The sequence below is a fragment of the Pelmatolapia mariae genome, linkage group LG7 (assembly GCF_036321145.2).
Source record: "Pelmatolapia mariae isolate MD_Pm_ZW linkage group LG7, Pm_UMD_F_2, whole genome shotgun sequence".
Lineage (NCBI taxonomy): Eukaryota > Metazoa > Chordata > Actinopteri > Cichliformes > Cichlidae > Pelmatolapia > Pelmatolapia mariae.
The window spans coordinates 24,173,107-24,196,186 of record NC_086233.1 but is presented as its reverse complement, the minus strand read 5'-3'; the positions used below and the strand labels follow the sequence as shown (position 1 = coordinate 24,196,186).

Here is a 23,080-nt window from a genome sequence, read left to right as displayed (position 1 = left end):
TATGAAGCAACTTTAACTGAGTCTGAGTCTTTGGTGAATGTTTGAAAGCCACGGATTTTATTTCCAAGAAAGTGAAAGCAATACTTGCTGGGTTAACTCTCAGTGGAAGTATTTCTTTGGCAGGGCTGATCTTGAAGTAGTAAAAAAGTTAAAATATAGCTGTGACTTGGTGTATATTAGGAGCTTTATTTTTTTTTAACTTCTAAAGCACCAACTCTTTAACACTTAACTAACCACATTGCATAAAACAGTTTACCAAGTATAACACTGGAAAGATTTGTGTTGTTGTTTTGAAGGATAGGACATTGGTGATTCTTGGCTTTACGTACGTAGTTTTATAGTGCCTCGGAGAATGTTAAAAATCCATGTTATGTTCCTTTTTTTGCGACTGAAATTTCAGCCAGTGGAGCACAGAGGACAGGACAAATGGCGACGTTCTAATTGGGCCCACATGTTACTTCTGTCGAGTCTTGAAGCACACTTGAGCATGTGTACACACAAATACACACAATTTGAGGAATGTTTCCAGGAGGTTTGAATGCCAGGGATTCCCTTCGCGCTGGCCTGCTGTCAGGGCTGCAGCTGGACTTGGATGTGTAGCTGTATACAAGGAGACCCAGAGGACAACATGGCAGGGCCTTTTACTGCTGACAAATTGTTTGTCTTTGTCATGTGCTCAAACTAAACATTTGATTTGAAATGTGTCATACTAGAGAGCATCGACAAACACAAAGTCACACAAAGCAAATTTGTGATTTAACGCACGGATAAATTGTGGTAGTAATTCATCTTGTTTTGCGAGAATGGTACTTTTGGTTAGGCTTTGTGTAAGGCTGTACTTCTGTCTCTCACTCTCTCTGCTTTTGTCTGCTGTGAGCGCTAATTGATCATTTCTAGCACTCGGATCTTGTCGAATTAGCAAGTCAGTTGCTTTTCAGTGCCCTTGGTAATGGTTTACTTTCAATTTTAAAGGAAAGGAGAGTTAAATGGATGATATATGAGGAATGACTCCTCAAAGTGTGGGTGAGCATGTTGGGGCGATTCACTGAACTGGACGGGTTCATCCACAGTCCAGTACATCTCCAACTCTTTCCCACCTTACATTGCAAGTGTTCCATATTCTGCCCACGAATGCACATACCATAGCTTTAAGGAGTGCATTAATCCTTTTTGTTCAATTTAGAGCCATGGTTGAATTTTTGACTGACAGTAGCCTCTAGTTTTTTACTGTGAGATCTGTGAAATACAGTGTTTGTTTCTTTTGTCAGCGAACTGGGCCGCAACTTATCACACCTTTGCTTGATTAAATCTGGAAACCTGCCTTGACTCAAGCTCAAGAGATATTTTTCTAGGCGTTTTGCCTTTTGTAGTGTATGGTCTCACCTGCCTTGCTAGTGAGCAGAAACAATGTTGTGAAAATGTTGTGAAGTTTTGTGAATGAGTCTCTCACTGTACCCACAGCCCATCTGTGCCACAATGGCCACAATCTTCCTTCTTTTGATTCATTGCTTGGGTACAATTGTGTGCATGCCTCCTAAATCCCTCTGTTATCTTCTTTAGCTGTGATGGAAGATGGAGCATCTTCCCTCCTAATCCTCCTTTCTCATAACAGAGCCCCAGTTAGTCAGTCAACCAGGAAACAGGCAATTCAGCCTATCACTGGAATTCGACCAATAAACAACCTTATACAAGACGAACACTCTTCTTTTCCGTCTCTCTTCTTCATCCCGTAATCTGGAAAGGTGATCCTAGCAGCCGTCACCCCCACTGGGCCTATAACCTGATGTACAGATAAAACCTGGGGCCTAGGGAGCTGTCACTCCTCAGTTGATGTGTCAACGACTGTGCTACCTCGTAAAGTGCACATGCATGACTGAGGTTGAATGGGTCTCATTTTATTGCATTCACCCCTCTGTCTGTAAAGCGTTTGTGCAAGAAAAGGGGGCTGCTGATTGAAGGGAAAACAGGCCTTTGAGAAATGGGAAATGACAATGCTATTACCTGCTAATGTTTTTTTGTTCATGCTGTGTATCATTTTTTTAATATATACCTGTTGTCCCCCTCCCCCAACCATCCAAAAAATAAAAATAAAGAAATCAAACTTAAGACTGATGTTAACTAAAATTATTTTAAGCTTTGGTCCTTTAATGGGGGATAGAATAATTTTAAAACTAAAATGAACCCCTTTAGATAGCCCACAGTTTCCCACAAGCATCTTACTCCCGACAAGTGACTGTGTGCAGTCTTTCCCCATCACTTACGCTCTGCTCAGCACTGGTGGGCTCCAACCTCTCTGCTCTATCCCTCTGACAGCCAGCAATGCCATGTTTTGGAAAGAGTTTCTTACGATAAATACCATTCCAGGTTTTGTGTGGTACATGAAAGGTCATGTTGTCTTTGTTGGCTTGACACTCGCCCACAGTCTCCTGTAAACAGAATTGAGATGTCTGTGTGAGGCAGCAGGTGGACCAATATGTCACTGAGTTTGTGGCTATCACTCTTTATCCCTCACTCACACACATACACATGGAAATCTGCTGTGTAAACAGCTTACTGTACAGTGCAGAAGCCTTCAGTTTGCATTGGAAAATATGATTTTATACATGTGGCCTTTGCACTTTTTTCCCAGCAGGATTTTTTCTTTTCTGTGATTTAACAGCTTTCGTGTTATGTGGATTTAAACACAACTATGCATCAGAGTTTTATTTGACCCTTGCAGGTTTTCACTCAAACCATATGTCTTCAGCTGGCATTTGTATCACATTGTTAGACTTATCCAAACACAGTTGAGTGTGTGTGTCTGTGATTTTGTAGCCGGCCACAGTGGAATCCTTCCCTGGCTGTTAGTAGCAGCCCTGCCTGTATGTTTATACTCCCCTGCTGACCCCGTGACCCAGAGGTCAAGATACCCACTAAAGCAGGCAGTGGGTTCACAGACACATTTGGATGAACCGTGTCTGTCACGAATGTTGGTGGGAGCATGTGAGGTGCTGGCTAGGCTTGTCGATGTGTACTAACACCCTTCCAATAAATAAATGTGGGAGGTGAAGTCTGTCTCATCACTGGTGGGCACCTGAGTTAGTGCTGTTATCATTTTTTTGCCGTCTTTACTTTATCAGTCTGAGATGATGCAGAGCTAGATAAAGGAGAAAGGCAGATAAAAGCATCATTTAAACTCTATATTTATTTGCAATGTACAAAAAAATTTAAGTATTAAAACTGCATTTTTGTTGCATTCTTTTAGATGAATGCTTATTTTGAATTTTAAGCTAGCAACATTTGTCATAATGCAGTTTTAGTGGATAAATCAATCAATAAATAAGTATATCCTCTGTATGACAGCATATGTAGCTCCAAAGCATGAATACATCGTACAGCATTAACGGTGCCTTCACAGAAAGTTTCAAACCCATTTTTGGTTTCGATCCAACAAAGAACTGTAAAGTGTTACACAGACTGACCTGTATCCATGAGGGCTTATTGTTTTACTCTCATTTTATGATGTTTTGGAATCAAATCTCTCATTTGTATTTTACGACGGGTCTGCATTCAAACCCCCACTCTCAGTGCTCCAGGTTGTGTAATGTGTTCAACAGATGTAGGAAAGAGAATCAGGATTTCATGGACGCTTCAGACGTACCTGTCAGACTGATCTACTGTTGTGCTCTTTGCAAAACTTCTCACCCAGCGTCACAGAGCTGCCTGACCTAAAGTTTCACGAAATGACAGGGGACACTGTATCGCCACAGTTCTGATTTATTATGGTGGATGCAGGTGTTAAAGACCAAATATGTTGTGAGAGACGGACGTTTTTTGAGTGATTCATGACAACCGTGTTAGGATAAATTAAATTATCTGTCTGTTCACAGCACTGTACGCACATGGGACCTTAATTCAGAGAAGAAGCACAAGTCTGTGTTCAAGCCTCGCTCCTTCCAGGGTAAGAAGGTCATCCCCACATGCTGCACCTACAGCCGCGACGGAAAGCTCATCGCAGCGGGCTGCCAAGATGGCACCATCCAGATCTGGGACAGAAACCTCAGTGTGAGTTTTAAAACACAAACGCATGCCAACCGCCGGCAATGTGCAGTGGATTGTAAACATTGGATGTCTGTTTTGTTATGGGCTCAGGTACAGAGTCATGAGACTCAGGTCACAGGCCAGAGAGGTCAGAGGTCGGCAAATCGCTAAGCCCAAAGAATTTAAAATGCTTTTGTCTAAACTGGAAGTAGCCCAGTCTGAAATATTGATGTGATCAAATATTTGATCTGATGTTGATACTGGGGGAAAAGCCAGCACATGTTATGACCCCCCTAGAGCCACTCCCCTAGCATGGCTTGAAAGAGCTACTTACGTAACAGAATTAACTGATGGTTAATGATTGAGGTGAGTTACATGAAAGTTGCTGGGAGGCCCAATCACAATTTCCCCCTGCACATTTTCCATTTAATTAGGTAATTAGGCAATTAAGTGATCAAAGTGTACATTCCTTTCCTCAAGATTCACATCGTTGAGGTAATAGTTGATCTTGGCTTCTGGCAAGCAGTGCGCTCACTTATTTGGCTCTTTTCATTTGAGTTATTTGACAAATCAACACTGTTGATAAAAATGACTTCCATTCAGGGTTGAGGAAGCATGACGTCCATCAGATCTTTTGGTGACTCGAAAGTTTTGTTTCACCGATCCTTACTCCGTAACACATTCTTCAATGTCTTCTTACTAATTTGCTTCATCTTTTCTCCTTCATGACTGTCCCAGTGATGTGATGTCAGTGTCTGGGCTCCAAATGCTGCTGTTTCCTGTTTATTGGCGACAAGGCATATCTGACAGTTTATTGTTCTTCTCATTAGTCACACAAAACATTTACCTCCATGAATGGATGGAAAGATGAGAAAGGGGAAAAAGAGTTTAGTGGACCTACAGCAATCAATTTAGCAGGCATCATTGCATTCTGGGAGATTATAGGTTGATGTTTTGTCATCAGAGAGTCCTTAAACGCTGAAAACGTACATTTTAGGATTGAACATAAAATTGAATAAGGATTATTCATTATGCTTCTATTAAACATATACACTGCTTAATAGAAGCCAGTTTAAGGACAGTTTTTGACTATTTGTCGGTATAAGTCTAATTTTAACTATCTGAAGAATAATAAGTTATTTTTCAGTACATTTCTTCTCTAATTCTTTTGTTCCACTTCATATCCTTTCATCTGTTCAGCTCTATCTGTGGTCAGGGGTGAATGCTTTTGTTATTTTGTGTGAGAACAGAAATAGTAATAGTAAGCTGTAGTGAGTGAGTTGGAACAGACTGATTGGGCATAAAGGCTTATCCAGATTAGGGAAATGGGAAGTAGTCGTCATGTTAATTAATCCAACAACCGGCTTCATAATCAAATACAGTGTAGTTTGTATGATTTTTTTGTGTGGCTCTAACGGCTTTCCTATTGTAAGTCTTTGCTTCTATGAACCCCACTTTATATAGACTCTCTTCTCTGCTCCAGTCACCCATCATCCCACCCCTGTGCTGCTCACAGCAGCATGCTTTTTGCAATTGGGTTAAAGCTCTCAAAATTTATTACCCCTCCTTCTCCAAGCTAAATATTTACCCTGCATCCCATAGCAGCTTACAATAGTCATGGCTGTTTCCTGACCACTGGAGCCTGTCCTCTCTGAATGGCTCAAGAATTTAGTTGGTGCCCTCTGCCCTAATCAGCAACCTGTGCTGCTGACTCGAATTTAGCCACAAGCCTAAAAAGGAGTTGACCTCCCGATGCTTTTATTGCTGCTCCCTCCCCCCGCTTTTAAATGAGGCCTATCTGCTGTTGTATTGCCACTATTACTCATGGCAAGAATATGCAGGCAGATCAATCATGATCAATCTCATACATGACCTTGATCTATGGCTCAGTCTGAAGAGAAGCTATTGAGAGTGACACATCGCGCTCTTGAACCCTGACATGAGTTGATTGATCCTGCGATGGGAGTCAAGTAGGTCTCGTTCGGTGGACTGCCACAGAGGGTGATTGCATGTTCATTCCCTGACCAAAGGGGTCGGTGCCAGGATTGCAAGACTGCATTTAAATGGTTGCCAGGTAATGTGCACTTTGTGATACTGGGTGCATTGATGGTCCAGGTTTTTTGCTCCAAAACATTACCACAGAGACCTGAGGAATGTCATGGCGTCATAGGTGAACTTACATGTTTCCAGACTTCAAAGTAGGACCCCAAAAGAGGTGGTTTTGAAAAACTACACAGTGCAGAGTATTACAGTTAGGTGGTGAATCAGATATGCAAGAAAAAAGAAAAAAAAATCTGCCACACTTTCAAGCTTTTGAATAAGAGCAATCAGTAAGTGTTAAGCTGGTCCTGCTGTGTCTTACTTTGATCTTATATTGCTTTTGATATAAAAGTAATTAAGAGTCCAGACTCAATTTCATTCTATTAATCACTCTTATAAAACTGTTTTTTCTGTCTAGAAGTGGATTTCGGTTTGGTAAGCATAGGAGTTGAACATAGCTGAAATTAGTTTTCCACTTGATCTGAAATAGAGGTATTAATTGAAAAGAAAGATATTCAGAGGTAGTTCATTATTGACTTCATTATGAATTACATGTGTGAGAACATTGACTTACTTAATGATTAGTAAGTCAAGGTTTTTGTCTTGCCAGAGACATCAAATATACTGATGAGATCCTCAAACTAGGAAAAGACCTTTAAAAATTCATAGCATAGATCAGGTTTTTGTATGGGAAGTTAATATATTTACAAGCAGCATTAATCTTGACAACAGATTTTGAGGTTGTTTTAGTCATAGTTTGTTTTTTTACTAAAATGCCATTTAGTTTTATTCATAATTTAAGCATCTGAATTTTTTTCATTTTATTAGGCTAAATGTCATAAGATTGCAGTAGACTAAATCTAAAGTTGATTCAGTTGATCAAAATATAGAGTGTAAACATTTTTTTTTTTACCTGTGAGACCTGCTTCGTGTGAAATGTGTCCATATGTCCACCCCTCTCTTCCTCCAAAGTGTTAACATTTTGTTGTGTTTTCATTAGAAACAGGGAGTACAGTAAATAGTTGTACTGTTTCCTGGGGACAGATTAAATGTGCTCATCTAACCTTACCATAGAAGGACATCGCTTCTGATTGGATCACTTCCAAATACGTCCCACCTTTCTACACAATTTAATTCGTTTCGATTGGATCTCGTCTCTCCAGCATGCCTCTCGTTTTTGCTCGTTGATGAAAGTGTTAACACCTTTCATCATAGCTTTTTTTAAACTTGTGCATTAGCTTTTATTTAGTTATCGTCTTGCTTTCACCAGAAAAAAAATTGTCATTAATAAAACTGTGATGAAAATTATTGGTCAACGAAATTAGCACTGATTACAAGTGAAGGTATTAAAATGCCACTGAATAGCTTACTGCCATGAACCTCTCAGTGCAGGGTCCTCTAGAAGTTCGATTGACGCACCTTCAGAACATAGTATTTTCACTGTAAAGTAGTAAATCCAGTGGGTGCTAAAAGATAAATTAGGAAAGGCGATCAGAACCTCTTAAAGTCAACTCATGTTTCTAAATGATCTAGGATTTGACAACTCGTGAGAGCATCTAAAAATGAATAAATCCACCAAGCACTCTAGAGACATCATAATCATAAACATTTATGACATCTTAGTCATATCTTAGTACCGTCATTTTGACTTGCTCATTGTTTTTCTCATTGCCACACACTTTGATTCTCTGTCTGACTATGCTGTATATGGGACCTCTCATAGGCTGTGTATCGACGATTAGACATGTCTGAAAAGTGAAACCACTGTGGTAGCGCCTTAAACCTGCATTCTTTCTAATACCCAGCAGGAGGCAACTCTTCTAATTGGAAAAAAAAGAAATCCCCATTATAGAGAAGCCTATAGCTTATTTTGTTCTCTGAATTTATGACCCTAGTGTCACTCGCTTTTAGATTACTGTCAGATCCACCCCTTGCTCATCACGTAAGTTTTCAAAACATCAAGACTATCTCCGTCTTATACATACAGTCTATAGGTCCACTAAAAGATGTTAGAGAAGTGTTTTACAGGAAAGCAATGCCAACGCTATCATTATTGTGTCCTTTTTTGACCTTGAACAGGACTTGGAAGAAAAGAGAAGCATGTGCAAAATATTCCTGCCATCTATAGCCTTTTGTAACTGAGACATAGAGGAATACAGTTACTTTACCATAGCGAACATTTGGATTATCTAGAACCTCTTCGCCACCACCACTTGTTGATTTCCATGAAAGATCAGAGCAGCTGTTAGGACTGTGGTTTGGCCACTCGATCCTCAGGGAGTAACAGAGGTCAGAATGAGATGTGAAACTAACTGAACACTGTTCATCAAGTCTTTCAGGTGTGCTGTTGTAAAAGTATGAAAGGAGCTGAGATAAAGAACCCTGCAGTATTTATGTAATGCTCTGATAGCGTGATTTGGAACAGTTGGCGCTGCGGTAGATTGTTATCATAGTCTGCTCAGGATGAAACCCAATGCTGTGTTCCTTCAGCTATGTATCAGCTCGTGCTGCCGAATGTGTGTGCGCATACATGCATGCATATATGGAAGACTTTCATAATTTACTGGATGCTGTTTATAAAAATACGCACATTAGCTTTCTGAAAAAAATCTTAATCATTTAGCTTCGTGCCTGCTGGCTGGAGAAGAGGCTACAGCTTACAGAGGATGTCACAAGGCACGAGTGAAGTTTCAAACAGTGTACGAGAATCTGGTTTCACAGGCCGGCTGTGTAGATTAGCACAGGAAGCAAACGCAATGGCATCTGCTAATGCCAGCCAACATCAGGACAGTAAATAAATACTCAAGCTTTCACAACAGCAGTATATGATCTAGAAATAGCTGACGGGGGTGTATGTTTGCAGTATGCATCTAGAACAACCACAAACTACCTATTAAAGGTGCTGCTTTTCCCCAGTTTCTGTATAAACTATTTATTAAAAAAAACCCGTCTGTCTTGTATTTATACCCATTTAGCATCTTTTTCTCAGTTTTTTCCTTTTCCTTTTTTGGCAATTTACTCCAGATTCAGGCAAGGGTTTTCCTATCTGCTGTCTGGTTGTTTGTTTGGATGACAAAAGGAAGTGCTGAAACGTATTTTCGGTTCAAAGAAAACACACAGACAAAGGTATAATGTAACAAAAGGACATAAAAGGGGTCAAAACACAGCGTGTGCTTACAGCAGATGGTGTTCATCTTAGAAAGAAAGATGTCAGATGAAAAGAAGAAAAAAAACCACATCGCGGAGTGATTCATCACAGGTTGAACAAGTACTCATAACTTTTCTTATTAGTCGAGCTGACGAAAACTGCGGCTGTGCATTCTGAGGTCACGGAACAGGTTGATTCAGATGGGAAAAAAAGCACATCTGTGCAGTTCTTTCGAGGGGTTATGTAAAGCAGATTTCATCACCTTCCCCTTGCTGAATATTTATGTTGTAATATTTACATGTTTCAATGCCATTTGTTCTCACCCTGAGACTGCACCGCTTATGCACATTTTCCTGCAAACTCTAAAAAGGAGCCTCAGTTCATATCTGCTCTGCTGGCTAATTTTATGGTGTGCAACTGAGCAACATGCTAAGACAAGATAATTACAAGAAAATGGTTCATGAGCAAAAGCCTCCTGTTCATAGTGTCCTGACTCCACCCAGTTGGTGGTTACCATGCATAGAATGGGTGCAGAGTTACATGAATGCATGTTTGGATACGCCCCTATTGCCCATTTGCAAAGCTCAGTAGTCACAATGGTCATTGCAAGTGATTGCAGGATTAAAATGGGGTCTTCCAAGGGCTACGCATATTATATGTTATGTTTTATCTGCTACTTATTAGCACTGAAATAGCTTGCTTAAGATTAAAAAAATCTAGTTTCTGTATTAAATTGACCTCTTGGCTTCGGGTTTTCCACCAAGTCAATTTTGGTGCAGTAAAAAATGAATAGGCAGATATTTGTAAGATAATTGTGGAGAAAAATGGAAATAAGTCAGAGGCAATCTATGAGTAAAATGATGATGGGGAGCAGAAAATTATTCCAGGAGAAACTACAGAGACTAAATGGCCGAGGCCTGAAGAAGTGTAATCCACGTTATCTACAGTCCAAGGTAACAGTGTTATCTGTCTCGTGCAAGTTAATAACTTCCCTCCACTTACTTTGGAAGTGAAGTATGGCCTCGTTTCCTTCTGTTATCGCCAGGGCACATCACTCATTCACCTCACGCTCCACTTTCTCCTGCAGTTTTTGCCAGCTTTTCTCTATATTTCTGCCTTATCTGTCTTCCACACTGTGTGCTCACTTCAAATTCCTTATCCGTCTCTTTTTTTGGTCTAAAGCCTGCGTTGCTGCAATTCTCTTTCCACTGATTTATTTGCATTCCGTTTGGGATTAATGAAAGTGGAGCTGTATAAACCAAGGTTATGTTTGTTTGAGTGTTAGCAAGCCTACTTCCCAGACTGTTGCTTCATCAGCATCTATTAATGATCGATCTTTGAAATCTGACTGTTCGCAGGTAAAATGACGGCGCTGGGAAGTAAACGGGGGGAAGCAGAGAGAAGGGATGGTTACTAGGGGCAAGCAGTCTGGATATCCCCATGAGCTCTTGGATTTTTACATAATGCCTAGTTGATTGATTTGGAAAATGATTAGATGAACCAGCAATGGAAAAAAAACATCTCTAGACGAAAATCTACAATTCTATTAATCTCTTGCTCTTTTTGCACTCAGGAAGTGCAAGAAATGGTACAGGCGTGTTGGGAACCACTATTTATACAGGGTAGACGTTTGAATTGGCTGGAAATCATCAGGAATAATCATTTAAATCTTATTATCTGTCTTTACCGTGCAGACTACAAAGATAAGTCCATTCACTCTTTCTTTTCTCACCTCTATACCATGACCTCGAATGAAATGCCATTTAGCCTTCTTAGCTTTCACTGATACATGCTCGTCATCACAGCCAAGATGAGTAGGATCACGTTCTCATTCTGTATATAGCAACATCCCAAGGAAATGTTCACAAGGGCAGAACTTTACTCACAATTTAGTGAAAACGCTGCCTCAAGGTTGTAATTTGCGATGTGCAATTTACCCCTATGTTTTCATTGCAGCTGCTTTTGCCCTGTAGCCAGTTGGGATGTAATCTGTACCAACTCTGTTTTAGAATTGCACATACCCATTTAGCAAAATAACAGTTATTTTCAAAAGTCAACTAATATGCTGATTCAGTAAAAACAAAAATCAAACCCAAAAAAGTATTCAGTTTACATTCACACGGGACAAAAGAAATCTTCACATTTGAGCATGAAGTACAGTTTCTAAATTCCTGGCAAATAAAAATGATTTTTGACATTTTTCTGTCTTAAACTGGAAAATTATATGACAGGAGGCAGTGGCTATCCCTGTTGCCTCACAGCAAGAAGGTCCTGGGTTTGAATCCAGTCTGGGGTGGACTTTCCCGTGTGGATCTCTCTATGTCTCTGTGGGTTTTCTCCCACAGTCCAAAGACATACATGGGATTAGGTTAATTGATGAGTCTAAACTGACTGCAGGTGTGAACATGGGTGTGATTGGTTGCCTGTCTGTGTGTGATAGATTGACAACCTGGCCAGGGTGTACCCGGCTTCTTACCCAATGGAAAATTATTACTGAATAACAGTTATTATGCTAGTCAGCACTGAGGTATTTAATGATAATGGGTAAAATCGAGGGTAATTACGCTTAAGTTAGACCTATGATAATAAACCTTTTCATTTTAAATGCAGAGAGTCTTATGCCAACCAGTTACTGGAATCAGCTGTGCATATGTAGACCTTGTTTTCCATTAGCTTGAAACTATAACTGTGTGTCATGAGCATTTCATGGCAGTGTGTAATCACTGGCGGTGGCAGAGATGAAGCAGGCTGATCATCCCAGTCTCTTACTGACTGGGATGAGGTGGAGTTGAGGCGGGATGCACAAAGGGCAGAATGACATAAGCGCAATGGCATTTAAAGCACATGTAACAGAGGCTGATTGGCTCACAGAAGGCAGGCAAGAAAATGATTGGGCCAAAGTGATGACTGCAGAGCTGAGATTGATATAAACAGTTGATTAGCCCGAGCACCCAGGAATACTGGAACCAAACTGAACATAGATCTCTCTTAATGAACATAAGCTTTTTAAAATGATAAGGATTTTTAAAAAAATATTATTGCAAAGTGTCAATGTATAAGTAGAAATTAAGGGCTCAGAAACAGAACCTTATGGAAATACATATTTTAGTGGCACCAGAGCCCATTAATATTTCACAATTTCTGTGCCAAATTATTTCCTCAAATAATAATAATTAAAAAAAGAACCAAATTGAACAGAACGTATTTTATTAAATTAATACTTAATACTTAATCACCACACTTTGAAGAGTATGAAAAATAATCTTGTTCACTCCACTAGCTGCTACTGTCATCTATGCTTGTTGCACATGTTGTCGAGAAGTGGAATTGTTGATATTGTGCATTGCTAGTTGTTGTTACTGGGTGACAATTGTGGCAAACCACTCGTTCAAAGATGGCTAATATACCGAAGAGTGACCCCTGGCAGTGATAGTGTGTCTCTCGCCTGTTGCAGGCTACTAAACTGTGCGCAGTAAGAGCATTACAATACCATTTCAGGTAGGAAAAAATCAAAATGCCATCTGTCAGGCAGGGACTTAAAAACTTGCCAAGATAAATGTCTGTGGTCTTGCTGAAAAGAGTGGAGAGTGCGGTGTCTTGTTGGTATTTCATAGGCTCTAAGAGGGCTTTATAGTTAAATATATAATTTGGTGCTCATAGTGCAAATGGGAACCGTGTGTTGTTTGGAAAACACAGGGAATGAAAAGGTCTTTTTGTTACTACAGCGAAACTAAAATGTCTTACTACTGAAGCAGAGCAGTGGCAGTTCTACGCAGTGGTTTATCAAGAGGTTGTAATAACTCTTTTTAACACTGATGATTAATATTGACCGAAAAAACGTTGTGTTTATGGAAAAACTACTTATCAAGACTTATCGCATTTTTTTCTAGCTGTTGCTTTGTCTGTGATGTTTATGTGATAAATATTAACATGTTTAACATTTTTGTCCAGTTCTTTCTATTTGTGTCACTTGCAAAACAAACAGAAGTGAACTGGGATCTTTAGATAGGATCTGTATCATGCAGTTGTAATATACATCATTATGAAACCATAAACCTGCACCATGGCTTGTAGAAAGTGATGTCGCTAATGCGTTGCTTTTTCTTTTTCCGTCTTTCTAGGTTCATACAAAGTTCCACTGTCGGCAAGCCCACACCCCAGGATCGGACACCTCGTGCCTCAGCTTTTCTTATGATGGCACGATGCTTGCTTCACGTGGAGGTAAAAAAAAAAAACAGAACATTAAATAAAGTTTTTAAAAAAAGCCTTACCCTTATCTGCCAAGCTTAACAGCCACAATTTGAAGTTCTGGTCATCAGTACCCAAGCTAAGAGGGTCCGTTTTAAGGTCAAAGATCACTGTTGGAAAGCAGTGGCTTTTCAGTCTGAGTATACAAATAAGCATGGATCATTAACAGCAACACCCTGCAGACTTAGCTTGGTATGTAATCTGGAGAAGAGATGTCTAGCACAAAGGTAAACTGGAATAACTCTGCATAAGAGACCTTCGCTTCACATTATTCTGTAATGTAAATGAAAAATAACTCATACAGCCTCGTTCTATGTTAAGGAGGATGCGCTGCACTATAGTAAAGTAAATAACCTTCAAGAAAGTTTTGTCTGGGGTGACTCACAATTTACAGTTTGCCTTTTGTCCCCAACTGTTATTTTTTTCCCCCCTAGGCGATGACACTCTCAAGATGTGGGATATACGCAACTTCAGGAAGCCAGTGAATGGAGTTAGTGGTCTGACCAACTACTTTTCCATGTGAGAGTCTTAACTGTCATCTTAATTATAATCTGCCTGTTTGTTGCTGTAAGTGCTTACATATGCATTATTACCCAATAATGCTTGTCTGTAACTTTCCCTGTTAGGACCGACTGCTGTTTTAGCCCAGATGACAAGCTTCTGGTGACGGGGACGTCGGTGAAGAAAGATGAAGGAAATGGGAAGCTGGTTTTCTTTGACCGCATTTCGTTTCAGAGGGTCTACGAAATAGATGTCACCAACGCAGTAAGTTCTGCCTCAAATCCCCAACAACCACAGCAACAAGATGTTTTCCAGCTCGTTGATATGATATGTTAGTTACAAACAAAACAGTGACCTTGAACACTTAACGAGCAGTGGAAAAGATGATGAATACACAATGACACATAATGAAATCAATATGACAGTCATTCCTTTTCAACATAAGTGGTTTGCGCTCAAGCAAAACTGAAGCATTTAAAATGTTTTGAAAACACAACAGCAGTAGTCTAAGGACTCATTTAAAGATCTGTTTAACCCAATGCATTCCACTGCTTTTTTTATGATTTCAGCTTGAAATGTGCGTTGCAGAATTTGAGCTAAACTCAATAAACAACTCTACAAAACTGCCTTAAATTATCATTTGAGCTAAAGAATGACTTTCTGCAGATAAAGAAATGTGGGTTTGGTTTTTTTCTTTTTCTCTATCTAATAAGTAGCACAGTTGTCTGGCAGTGACTAGACATTTTCCTCTGTAAATCACTGTGTGTGAGCAGAATTCATCTGTAAACAAAGTATAATATAGCATCATTGAGGTAAGAAAAAGAAATCAGAGCTCTATGAGCTGAGTTTTGAAGGACAATAAAGGCAAGTTAAAGGTAAAAGTGGGGCAATGTGACCTTTCCTTACTGCAATATTCCCACAACCCTTTTGGCAGGACAGCTATTGACACTTTTATGCGCACTGCCTTTGAGTTATATTTGAAATTTAATTATCTAAAAACACAATCCGCACGTCCCATTCCCACATACAGAGTACTCTGTCAGACACATGAGCATACTCTGTACTTTTACACTAATCCCGCTTTCTCAGAAATCCATTTGGTGAGGGCAACCAGCCATAGGTGCTGAAATGATTTGCAGAGGTGCTTTCTACAGTAGAAAGCACTTTTTTGCTGCTTCCTGCTCCTCCGCCTCTTTCTCTCAATCTTCAGACCCTTTTCAGAGATTTAATGGTGTCTATCTATAGACATAACATTGAGTCCTGACTGAAACTAATGCTTTCTAACTCAGTTTCCTCAGCTAAGGCATGCTCCTTTCACATAGGCCATTGAATGAACATGTTCGAGAGTAGGGGAAAGAGAAAAGACTGTGTGTGTGTGTGTGTGTGTGTGTGTGTGTGTCCTCCAACCCTGCCAACCAGCTGCTGTTATCTTGCAAAACTTGGCACAGCATTCACACTAAGTGCACACCCCACTGCTCAGCTGCACTAACTGAGGGGAGTGGAAAAATGGTCAGTTTTTTAATTAAACCTGAAATTAAACATTATTCATTCCTGTTTTATAATTGCAATTTAGCTGTCTTAAATAAAATGACTGAGTTTAAATCTAAGCTTTCAGGTGTCCATACACTTGGTAACTTTTGTCATATTGTCCATGTTGTCGACACAAAATGAATTCTCTGATTTCTCTGTTGGTTACAATGTTGCCAAAAAAGAAGAACAGCTTGTTTTAACATCGTGATACCCCCTCACTGTCAACTGATTGACACACCAATACCATGAAGTGTATGTACCAAGATACCTACCAAGTTTTCCATTATTGTTTATGAAATAGTTTCTCAAATTCAAAGCCACATTTCCTCTCTGCGTGAGTGGTCTTGCTTTTTTAAAAGTCTTCTGCTCTCCAAATAGCTAGGGCTTCTGATTGGTGACAGTTAGAAGACGACACTCCACAAACCTGACAGGACTAAACGCTGACGCCACTGAGTACACTTGACCTCTGAGTGTGTAATGATAATGCTGTCACTCAGAAACGGTGGCATTATTAATCTGCAAACACCATAATCCACATATTTTATGTGTAGTTCTCAGTCATTTAGACAAAGCAGTTAAAGTTGTGTCTTTTATTTAAGTATTTGAAAAGCCTCACAAACACTTACACACTTGTGGTTATAACATTTGCTCTCACTTTAACTATAGGTAGCATTAAAACAAAAGACCTCAGACGCTTTGGGTCAAAGAGTCTGTGCAGAACTTAACAGCCCTCCTCCTTTGCATCACTCTGTGGACGTTTGTCTTCTCTTTCCCTTTACTGAAGAGGGTAAACATTTGGAAGTGATTTTTCCATTGGCCTTTCACTTGCTCCACCATCTGCCATTCGAAGAATCTCTGGAAGTGTCAGCTCAGTTTCACTTAAAGGATGGCAAAATACCTCTTCCTGTCTTTTCACACTGTGAGCCGTACAGAAATCCAGTAGATTTCCCACAAAATCCAGCCTAATGCCACAGAAAAAAAGATTTTAGATTAAGGAATGATGCAGGCTGCAAGTCGTCTTGGCAGTGGTTTTATTTGTGTTAATTGTGCTAAACTCCCAAAATTTACAACCCCATTTGCAAAATAGTTTGGACACACTGTGAAATGTAAATGAAAACAGAATGCAATGATACAATCCACCAAAGCCCTATTTTTAAACCAAATAAAGGCAACATATCAAATAGTTGCCAAATTTTATTACACTTTTTATTTTTATACCAGCTGCATGTTTCAAAAAAGTCTTAAATAAAACAAAATAAGAATGAAAGTTGTGTAATGCTAGAACAATAAACAGCATTCAGTTAAAAGGGGCTCTGTTTTTACGAGTAAAGAATTTTTCTGTGGGATGGATTGAGTAGATTTCAATGGATGTCTCATTAGAAACATGGCATGGCTTTGTAACAGAAGTCACTGCACGGGCTCGTGGGTGCTTATCATTGAAAAAAGTCTGTCACCGTCTCCACAAATGTGAGTTAAAATTCTACCACAGACAAAAACCTTATATGAACAAGAACCAGCAATCCTGTTGTCTTCTTTGGGTCTGACTACTTTGACTAATGTCTTTTCCCTCCAAAAGGAACTTAATCCTGATATGGATTCTGTCTCAACCTGATTTATTTGCTTTTATATGTCCTAAAACCCCTCAGTTTGTTGGCCCACAGGGACACAGAAATAAAGTAAGAAACAAAGAAATGTTTGTGTTTAAGAATCATAAATTCTTCTAAAACACGATTTAAAAGCGTGGTTGGTTGCAGGAGGAATGATTAATAGACTGTGTCTAGCTTAGACCATTTTTTTTCTTGTGTTGAGTTGATAAACTTCTTCACCCCACCCGCTGACCAACAACACAGCAGTTCAAGTATAAATCGGTCACCCACACCTGCTCGTATCAGTAAGTTAATTCGATTTTCTAAAGTAATTTTGATGTGTGAATTTAGTTTTGTGCAGCAGATCAGTTATCTCCAGCATGCACTCGGTGAACCTGATGAATGTGCTATTTACTATGTTTACATCAGCCGTCAGCTCTCGGATGGCTCCAGAATTTAAGTGCAGTCTTTATAAAGTGGCGTACCAAGCAGGCGAGTGAAAGGAAGGGCCACCAATCATTTCTAACTAAACAGTCTACATAACCCCAGACCTGGATTCTGGGGTGCGCTCAGGAGCAGAGGCTGTTTCAGGCTTGTTTGGTAAATATTTCAGACACGCTTAAGCTTATCTTAGTCCATCAGATGGCTCAGAAACCAGGTGAGATCCTGTTTACTAAAAAAGCATCAAGCTTTTGACTGCATTTCAAATGGAGGCTGAACTCTGCATCTCTTATGCACTTTCTGTAAATCTCTGTTTGTGTGTGTGCATACTTCTGTGTGCCGATTGTCATTTTATCTATATATGCACATTTAATCCCAACTACATATGTGCACCATAAATACTTTATATAATGACATTTCCTGCTGTGGGAAAATCCATCTGAGGACGTTTGCTGTATGGAACTTTTTTCTTCTGTTATGTCTCTACTGTTGCTGTGTAGTAAATTATATTAATCATGTTTTGATACGTCACTCAAATCACAAATTTAATTCACGTTATTCACGTGGAATTGGCCATATATTATTGATACTCCACAAGCAGAATCACAATGGCAAAGTGCAGACCTCCACCATGCCAATAGTCCACTTTCCAATGATACCTGAGATTGTAAACACAATGATGATGATTGGTTGTGCTTCCATCCATCCATTTCCTGCAACTTAGCTGGGCGCAACAGTCTAATGCTGCCATCCAACTAGTAAAAACAGTGCTTGGTCACTGTGGCACAGCCAAAATTATTGTATCCGTGTGCTGTCTGTGACAACTTCGTGAAAATCGCAAATATGTCTGCTGCAACTCTGTCGTCTACATTCACATTAAACTGAAATTTACACTGGCTATTTGCATTCAAAGTCCAGCCAGAACCTCAGAGAGTAAAATTGTAAATTCAGAAACTCCTCAATAAATGGTAATGTACTTGCAGTTTAATTGCAGAATGACATAGGCACCTGGTAACGTTTTTATATAGGAATATGACCAGAATACAACCAGTTGATTTTAGTCCCTTATTGGAAAGAGACTCATCACAGAGTTGTTGAGCTCATCAACGCAGACTGCCCAAGGCTGCAATGTGCTGGCACTCTGTGTTTTCAAGTTACGCAGATCTTCACCAGTTTGTCTGAAAGTGAGTGCCGTCAGTCCAAGTTGGACTGCATTTGCTTGGAGACAGGTTGCCTCCTATCAGGTGCCCTGTGCATTCACCTTGCAGTCGAAAGTGGTCACCCAAAGATTGAAGGTGCTGCAACATCAAACTCTGGGCAAACACAGATTTTTTTGCCCTCTAGTCTAAAGAAGGTTGCTGTCTTATCTCTGCTTTAGTGTGAGTGAGCCATAAGCATAGATAATATAGACCTCAGTCTCCCTAGGCAACGTGGCTGGGGAGACTCTAGCAACTTAATGGTGACATTGAGGTGTTTCCAAGCTAGCAGAAAGATGAAATCTCTTCAGCATACCCAGAACATACACAGATGCCCAAACCAATCTCTCCTGGCTTTATTCAGTGTGGAGTATTGGCTGCTCTGCCTTACACCTCTTCCAAATGACTGAGCTCCTAATAGATAATGTGAGGAATAGTCTAGCATATTTGGGTAAAGATTGGAAAAAAATTAGAGATTTTGGTAGAAACTTTAAATTTTGTTGCAAAGTCTAATATAGCAAGAATTAGACGTTAAATGGTGCTTTGAATTCTGCTTGATCAGTGCTTCATTTCTGGAAATCGAGCACCTTTTAAAGTAAGATGCATAAATACATCTCCAAACCTCCAGCGCTGAATAGCTGTACACTGTTTAAAGTGCAGACACCAACATTTAATTTTCTTCTTTCCTTTAGCTACAAAAACAAAACCTCTGAAGTGAGCTGTTCTTCTTTTACAGCTCACTGAAAGTCAGCAGTTCTCTTTACCATACCTTTAAAGGGGACTTTTGACACTTACCTGTGTCCTGTGTTTTCTCTTACCAAGCGTATCTTGGAAGTCAGCATAGAGTTCCAGTCAGGTAGTTTGTGCTATTTGTAGACTTCTTGGAGAGTAGCCCTCTTACTGTGTAGCGGAGTTGCTTAAACTAGCATTCTTCTCTCTTTTTTCCCTCTGCTGCGTTCATTTAACCATGATAACTCAGTCTTTCAGAAGCAGTGCACATTTGGATCCACTCACCAGCAGCCAAACAAGAACTACAACTGACTGTTATGTCTCATTAGTGCCTTATTTCATAATCGGCATATATATTGGCCAAGTGGCTGTTGTTATGTTTATCCATAGTCAGTCTTCGTTATTTTAATCTGATGGAACGTAGAAGCATGTTACTGAAGAACTGACTGATTAAAGTTTCCTCTCTCATAATGTGATGTAATTTTGTGGACATGAAGTGTAAACAGGGGTTCCTGGAGTATAAACATGCTTCTCTGAATATCTGGAAAGCAGTCTGGACTGGACTGAGCTGTGCTTGGCTGTGGACTTTTCGGTGGGTGCAGCTGGGATTGGCTCCGCTGACCTAGGTCGTTTTAGGCTGCTCAGGTTTTTATGTTAGATTTGCTCCACTGTTAACACAGTTATTTTCAGAGGTATCAACAAGCATATTTTGCTTGGTTGTTTGTTTTTTTTAACTTCACTAGGTAGCTGTTCTGGCCTCTTTGTCACTCATCCTGTTACATTGGCTTTTCTGAGTGCGTGCTTTGACAGGACCTGTGAAGTGTAATAGAATGTCTGCATTTCTCTGCATGACTGTCTTTTGTTGCTTTAGCAACTTTAATAGGCCAATTAATTACACATTTAAACTGAAACAAATCCACAGTTTGTGAAATTATAATTCATGCACGCTGGTATGTGTTGGGACACGCATCTATCCCAGACCAAATAGTTTCAGTGCTGGATGAGTGTGTGTGTGAGACTAGGTGAATGAGCCAGTGTATGTATTGCACATGTATTTGTATTGGAATTATCAACTCAAATTATGCATCTCCCATCGTATGAAAAGAGTATGCGAGGCGTGTGTTCGGCACGTTCTGTTTCAAGCATTTTTCTAGATCCTTCAATTAATTACAGCTGGCTCATCTGGTTGAGCAGATTAACCCTCGTCTGTCTCATGAGTGACACACCACTGAGCTACTGGCTTGATGGTGCAAATATGTATGAGGCGTGAGTAAAACGCCTCATATTTCGGTGATTTTAATTTACCGAAAGCACAGATAGTCTTAATTGTGTGTTTGGAAAATGGGTCAGCGTAAAGCAATTTTATTCTTTCATGCTGTGAAAGAATATCTTGGTTTATAGAACACTTGTAGACTCTTTATAGTTTTCATATGAAAGAGCTAGCCGTGTTTTCCTCTATGTACATTTATGTACAAGTACTCCCCTGTCTGTTCTTTTGTGTGCATGTACGTGCTTGTGTATGAATGATCACATGTGTGCTATTGAGACGCCTTCCTCTGGTATCCTGGTGGGAAGCTGAACAGCTGGGCGTTAAGCAGCTTTCACTCTCACAGAATCCCAGGACATCCCAGTCATAGTCCTACCTACCCCCATCCAATGCTTCTGTCCCAGACCCCATCAGATTGCCTTCTCTGTTCCATATAAAGACATACCAAATGCCTGTACAACTACAGGACATACAGACCACAAGCTTATCCACAGATAAAGTGTGTGTTAACAATAGCCCAGAATTAACCACTGAAGGCTGTGATGATCTAATAATGTGTGCAAAGAAAGCAGGGACAACTGCAGGGGGTTTCGAGTTCTCTGCTGTAACTTGCATATCACAGAATGAACAGAGTCTTCGTCATTATGACTACATTTCTTACTCTGCCCCTGTTTTGTCTGTATTTTTCTTTCTCTCTCTCAGACACACACACACAACCAAACCTCTGGATAAATGTGGTCACATTTGCGTATTGGCACTGGGCCATCTGTCACACACAGACTGAGGGATCCAGCCCTCATCCCAACAACCAAATATAGTCAACTAGAGCAGCAGAGCACGCTGGGACTGATCCCCTCTGTATCACAACCAACCTGGGTCACACACACTCACAATACTCAGGACAATAAAATAGGATTGTTACCTTTGTTAGCTGAGGAGCAAAAATGTGCCTGGAAGTCTGGCATCTAAACTGATGCAGACCTCTGTTTGAAAGTATAACCTCCTCACACATACAGCCTTGGGTTACTGTAGAAAAGTGCTTAAGTGAATTATTTTGTTTTTGTCTCTTGCTTGTATTTCAGAGTGTTGTCCGCTGCCTGTGGCACCCCAAACTTAACCAGATAATGGTGGGAACTGGAAATGGGCTGGTTAAGGTGTATTATGACCCCGTTAAAAGTCACAGGTATGTTCGGTTTAGACCTTTTACAGATAAATCTCTCACTTTTGCCTTATCTGAAGTATGTTGTGAAATTCTCAGATGAGACTTATTTAAATAACAAGTAATTCTGATATTTCTAACCATAAATCTGGAGCGCACAGGATCATAAACTTATTCTATGAAATATTTTTAAATAGCACCATGTATAACTCTTTCCAGGGGGGCTAAGCTGTGCGTAGTGAAGAGTAAGCGCAAAGAGAAACATGCAGAGGCTCTTACACAAGACTACATCATCACACGTAAGTTTCTCTACACACAAGTGTAGAAAACACATTTTCCAAATAATAACGTGTGTGTTATTAATTTTCACCATCCATCCATGTTCTTCTGCTTATCCAATTCTGGGTCACAGTTGGGCTAGAGTCTATCCCATCAAGGGTACACCTTGGATGGGCTTGTCCCAGGGCTTGTTCACTCACCTTTTAATGCAAATCATAAATGTTCATCGTGACATATATTCAACAAGGTGTTGGAAGCATTCCTCAGAGATTTTGGTCCATATTGACATGACAGCATTGCACAGTGGCTGCAGATTTATCGGCTGCACATGGACGATGTGAATCTCCCGTTGCATCGCATTCTAAAGGTGCTCTGTTGAATTGAGATATGAAAACTGTGGAGGCCATTTGAGTGCAGTGAACTCAGATGTTCAAGAAACAATCTGAGCTGATTTGAGGTTTGTGACACGGTGTGTTATCCGGCTGGAAGCAGCCAGCAGATGATGGGTACACTGTGATCATAAAAGGATCGACATAGTCAGCAAAAATACTGAGGTAGGGTGTTGCATTTAAACGATGCACAATCGTGACTAAGGGACCTAAAATTTCCCAAAGTAATATCCCCCTTACCATTGTACCACCACCAGCCTGAACCTTTGATACCAGGCAGGATGGATCCATGCTTTCTTGTTGGTTAAATCAAATTCTAAGTCGGCTATCTGAATTTCAGAGCATAAATTAAGACTCATCAGACCAGCAACATTTCTCCAATACTCTGTTGTCTAATTGTGATGAGCCTTTGTGCATTGTGGCCTCGGTTTCCTAGCTGGCAGAGCTCACACTGTGGTCTTGTACTGCTTCAAGGTTCGATTGTGTGTTCAGGGATGCTCTTCTGTATACCTCGGTTGTAAGAAGTGCTTATTGGGGTTATTGTTTC

At 40.1% G+C, this 23,080-nt stretch overlaps 1 protein-coding gene across 1 annotated transcript in view; it reads left to right on the top strand.

The window, feature by feature from the left end:
* The window catches only part of LOC134630831 (WD repeat-containing protein 70), a 42,586-nt gene that overhangs the window by 12,168 nt on the left and 7,338 nt on the right, over positions 1-23,080 (top strand). Inside the window, exons 10-15 of the mRNA XM_063478532.1 lie at positions 3,870-4,044; positions 13,330-13,429; positions 13,891-13,975; positions 14,083-14,221; positions 21,789-21,889; positions 22,085-22,164. Coding sequence (XP_063334602.1) covers positions 3,870-4,044; positions 13,330-13,429; positions 13,891-13,975; positions 14,083-14,221; positions 21,789-21,889; positions 22,085-22,164 — 680 coding nt within the window. The remainder of the gene's footprint in view (positions 1-3,869; positions 4,045-13,329; positions 13,430-13,890; positions 13,976-14,082; positions 14,222-21,788; positions 21,890-22,084; positions 22,165-23,080) is intronic.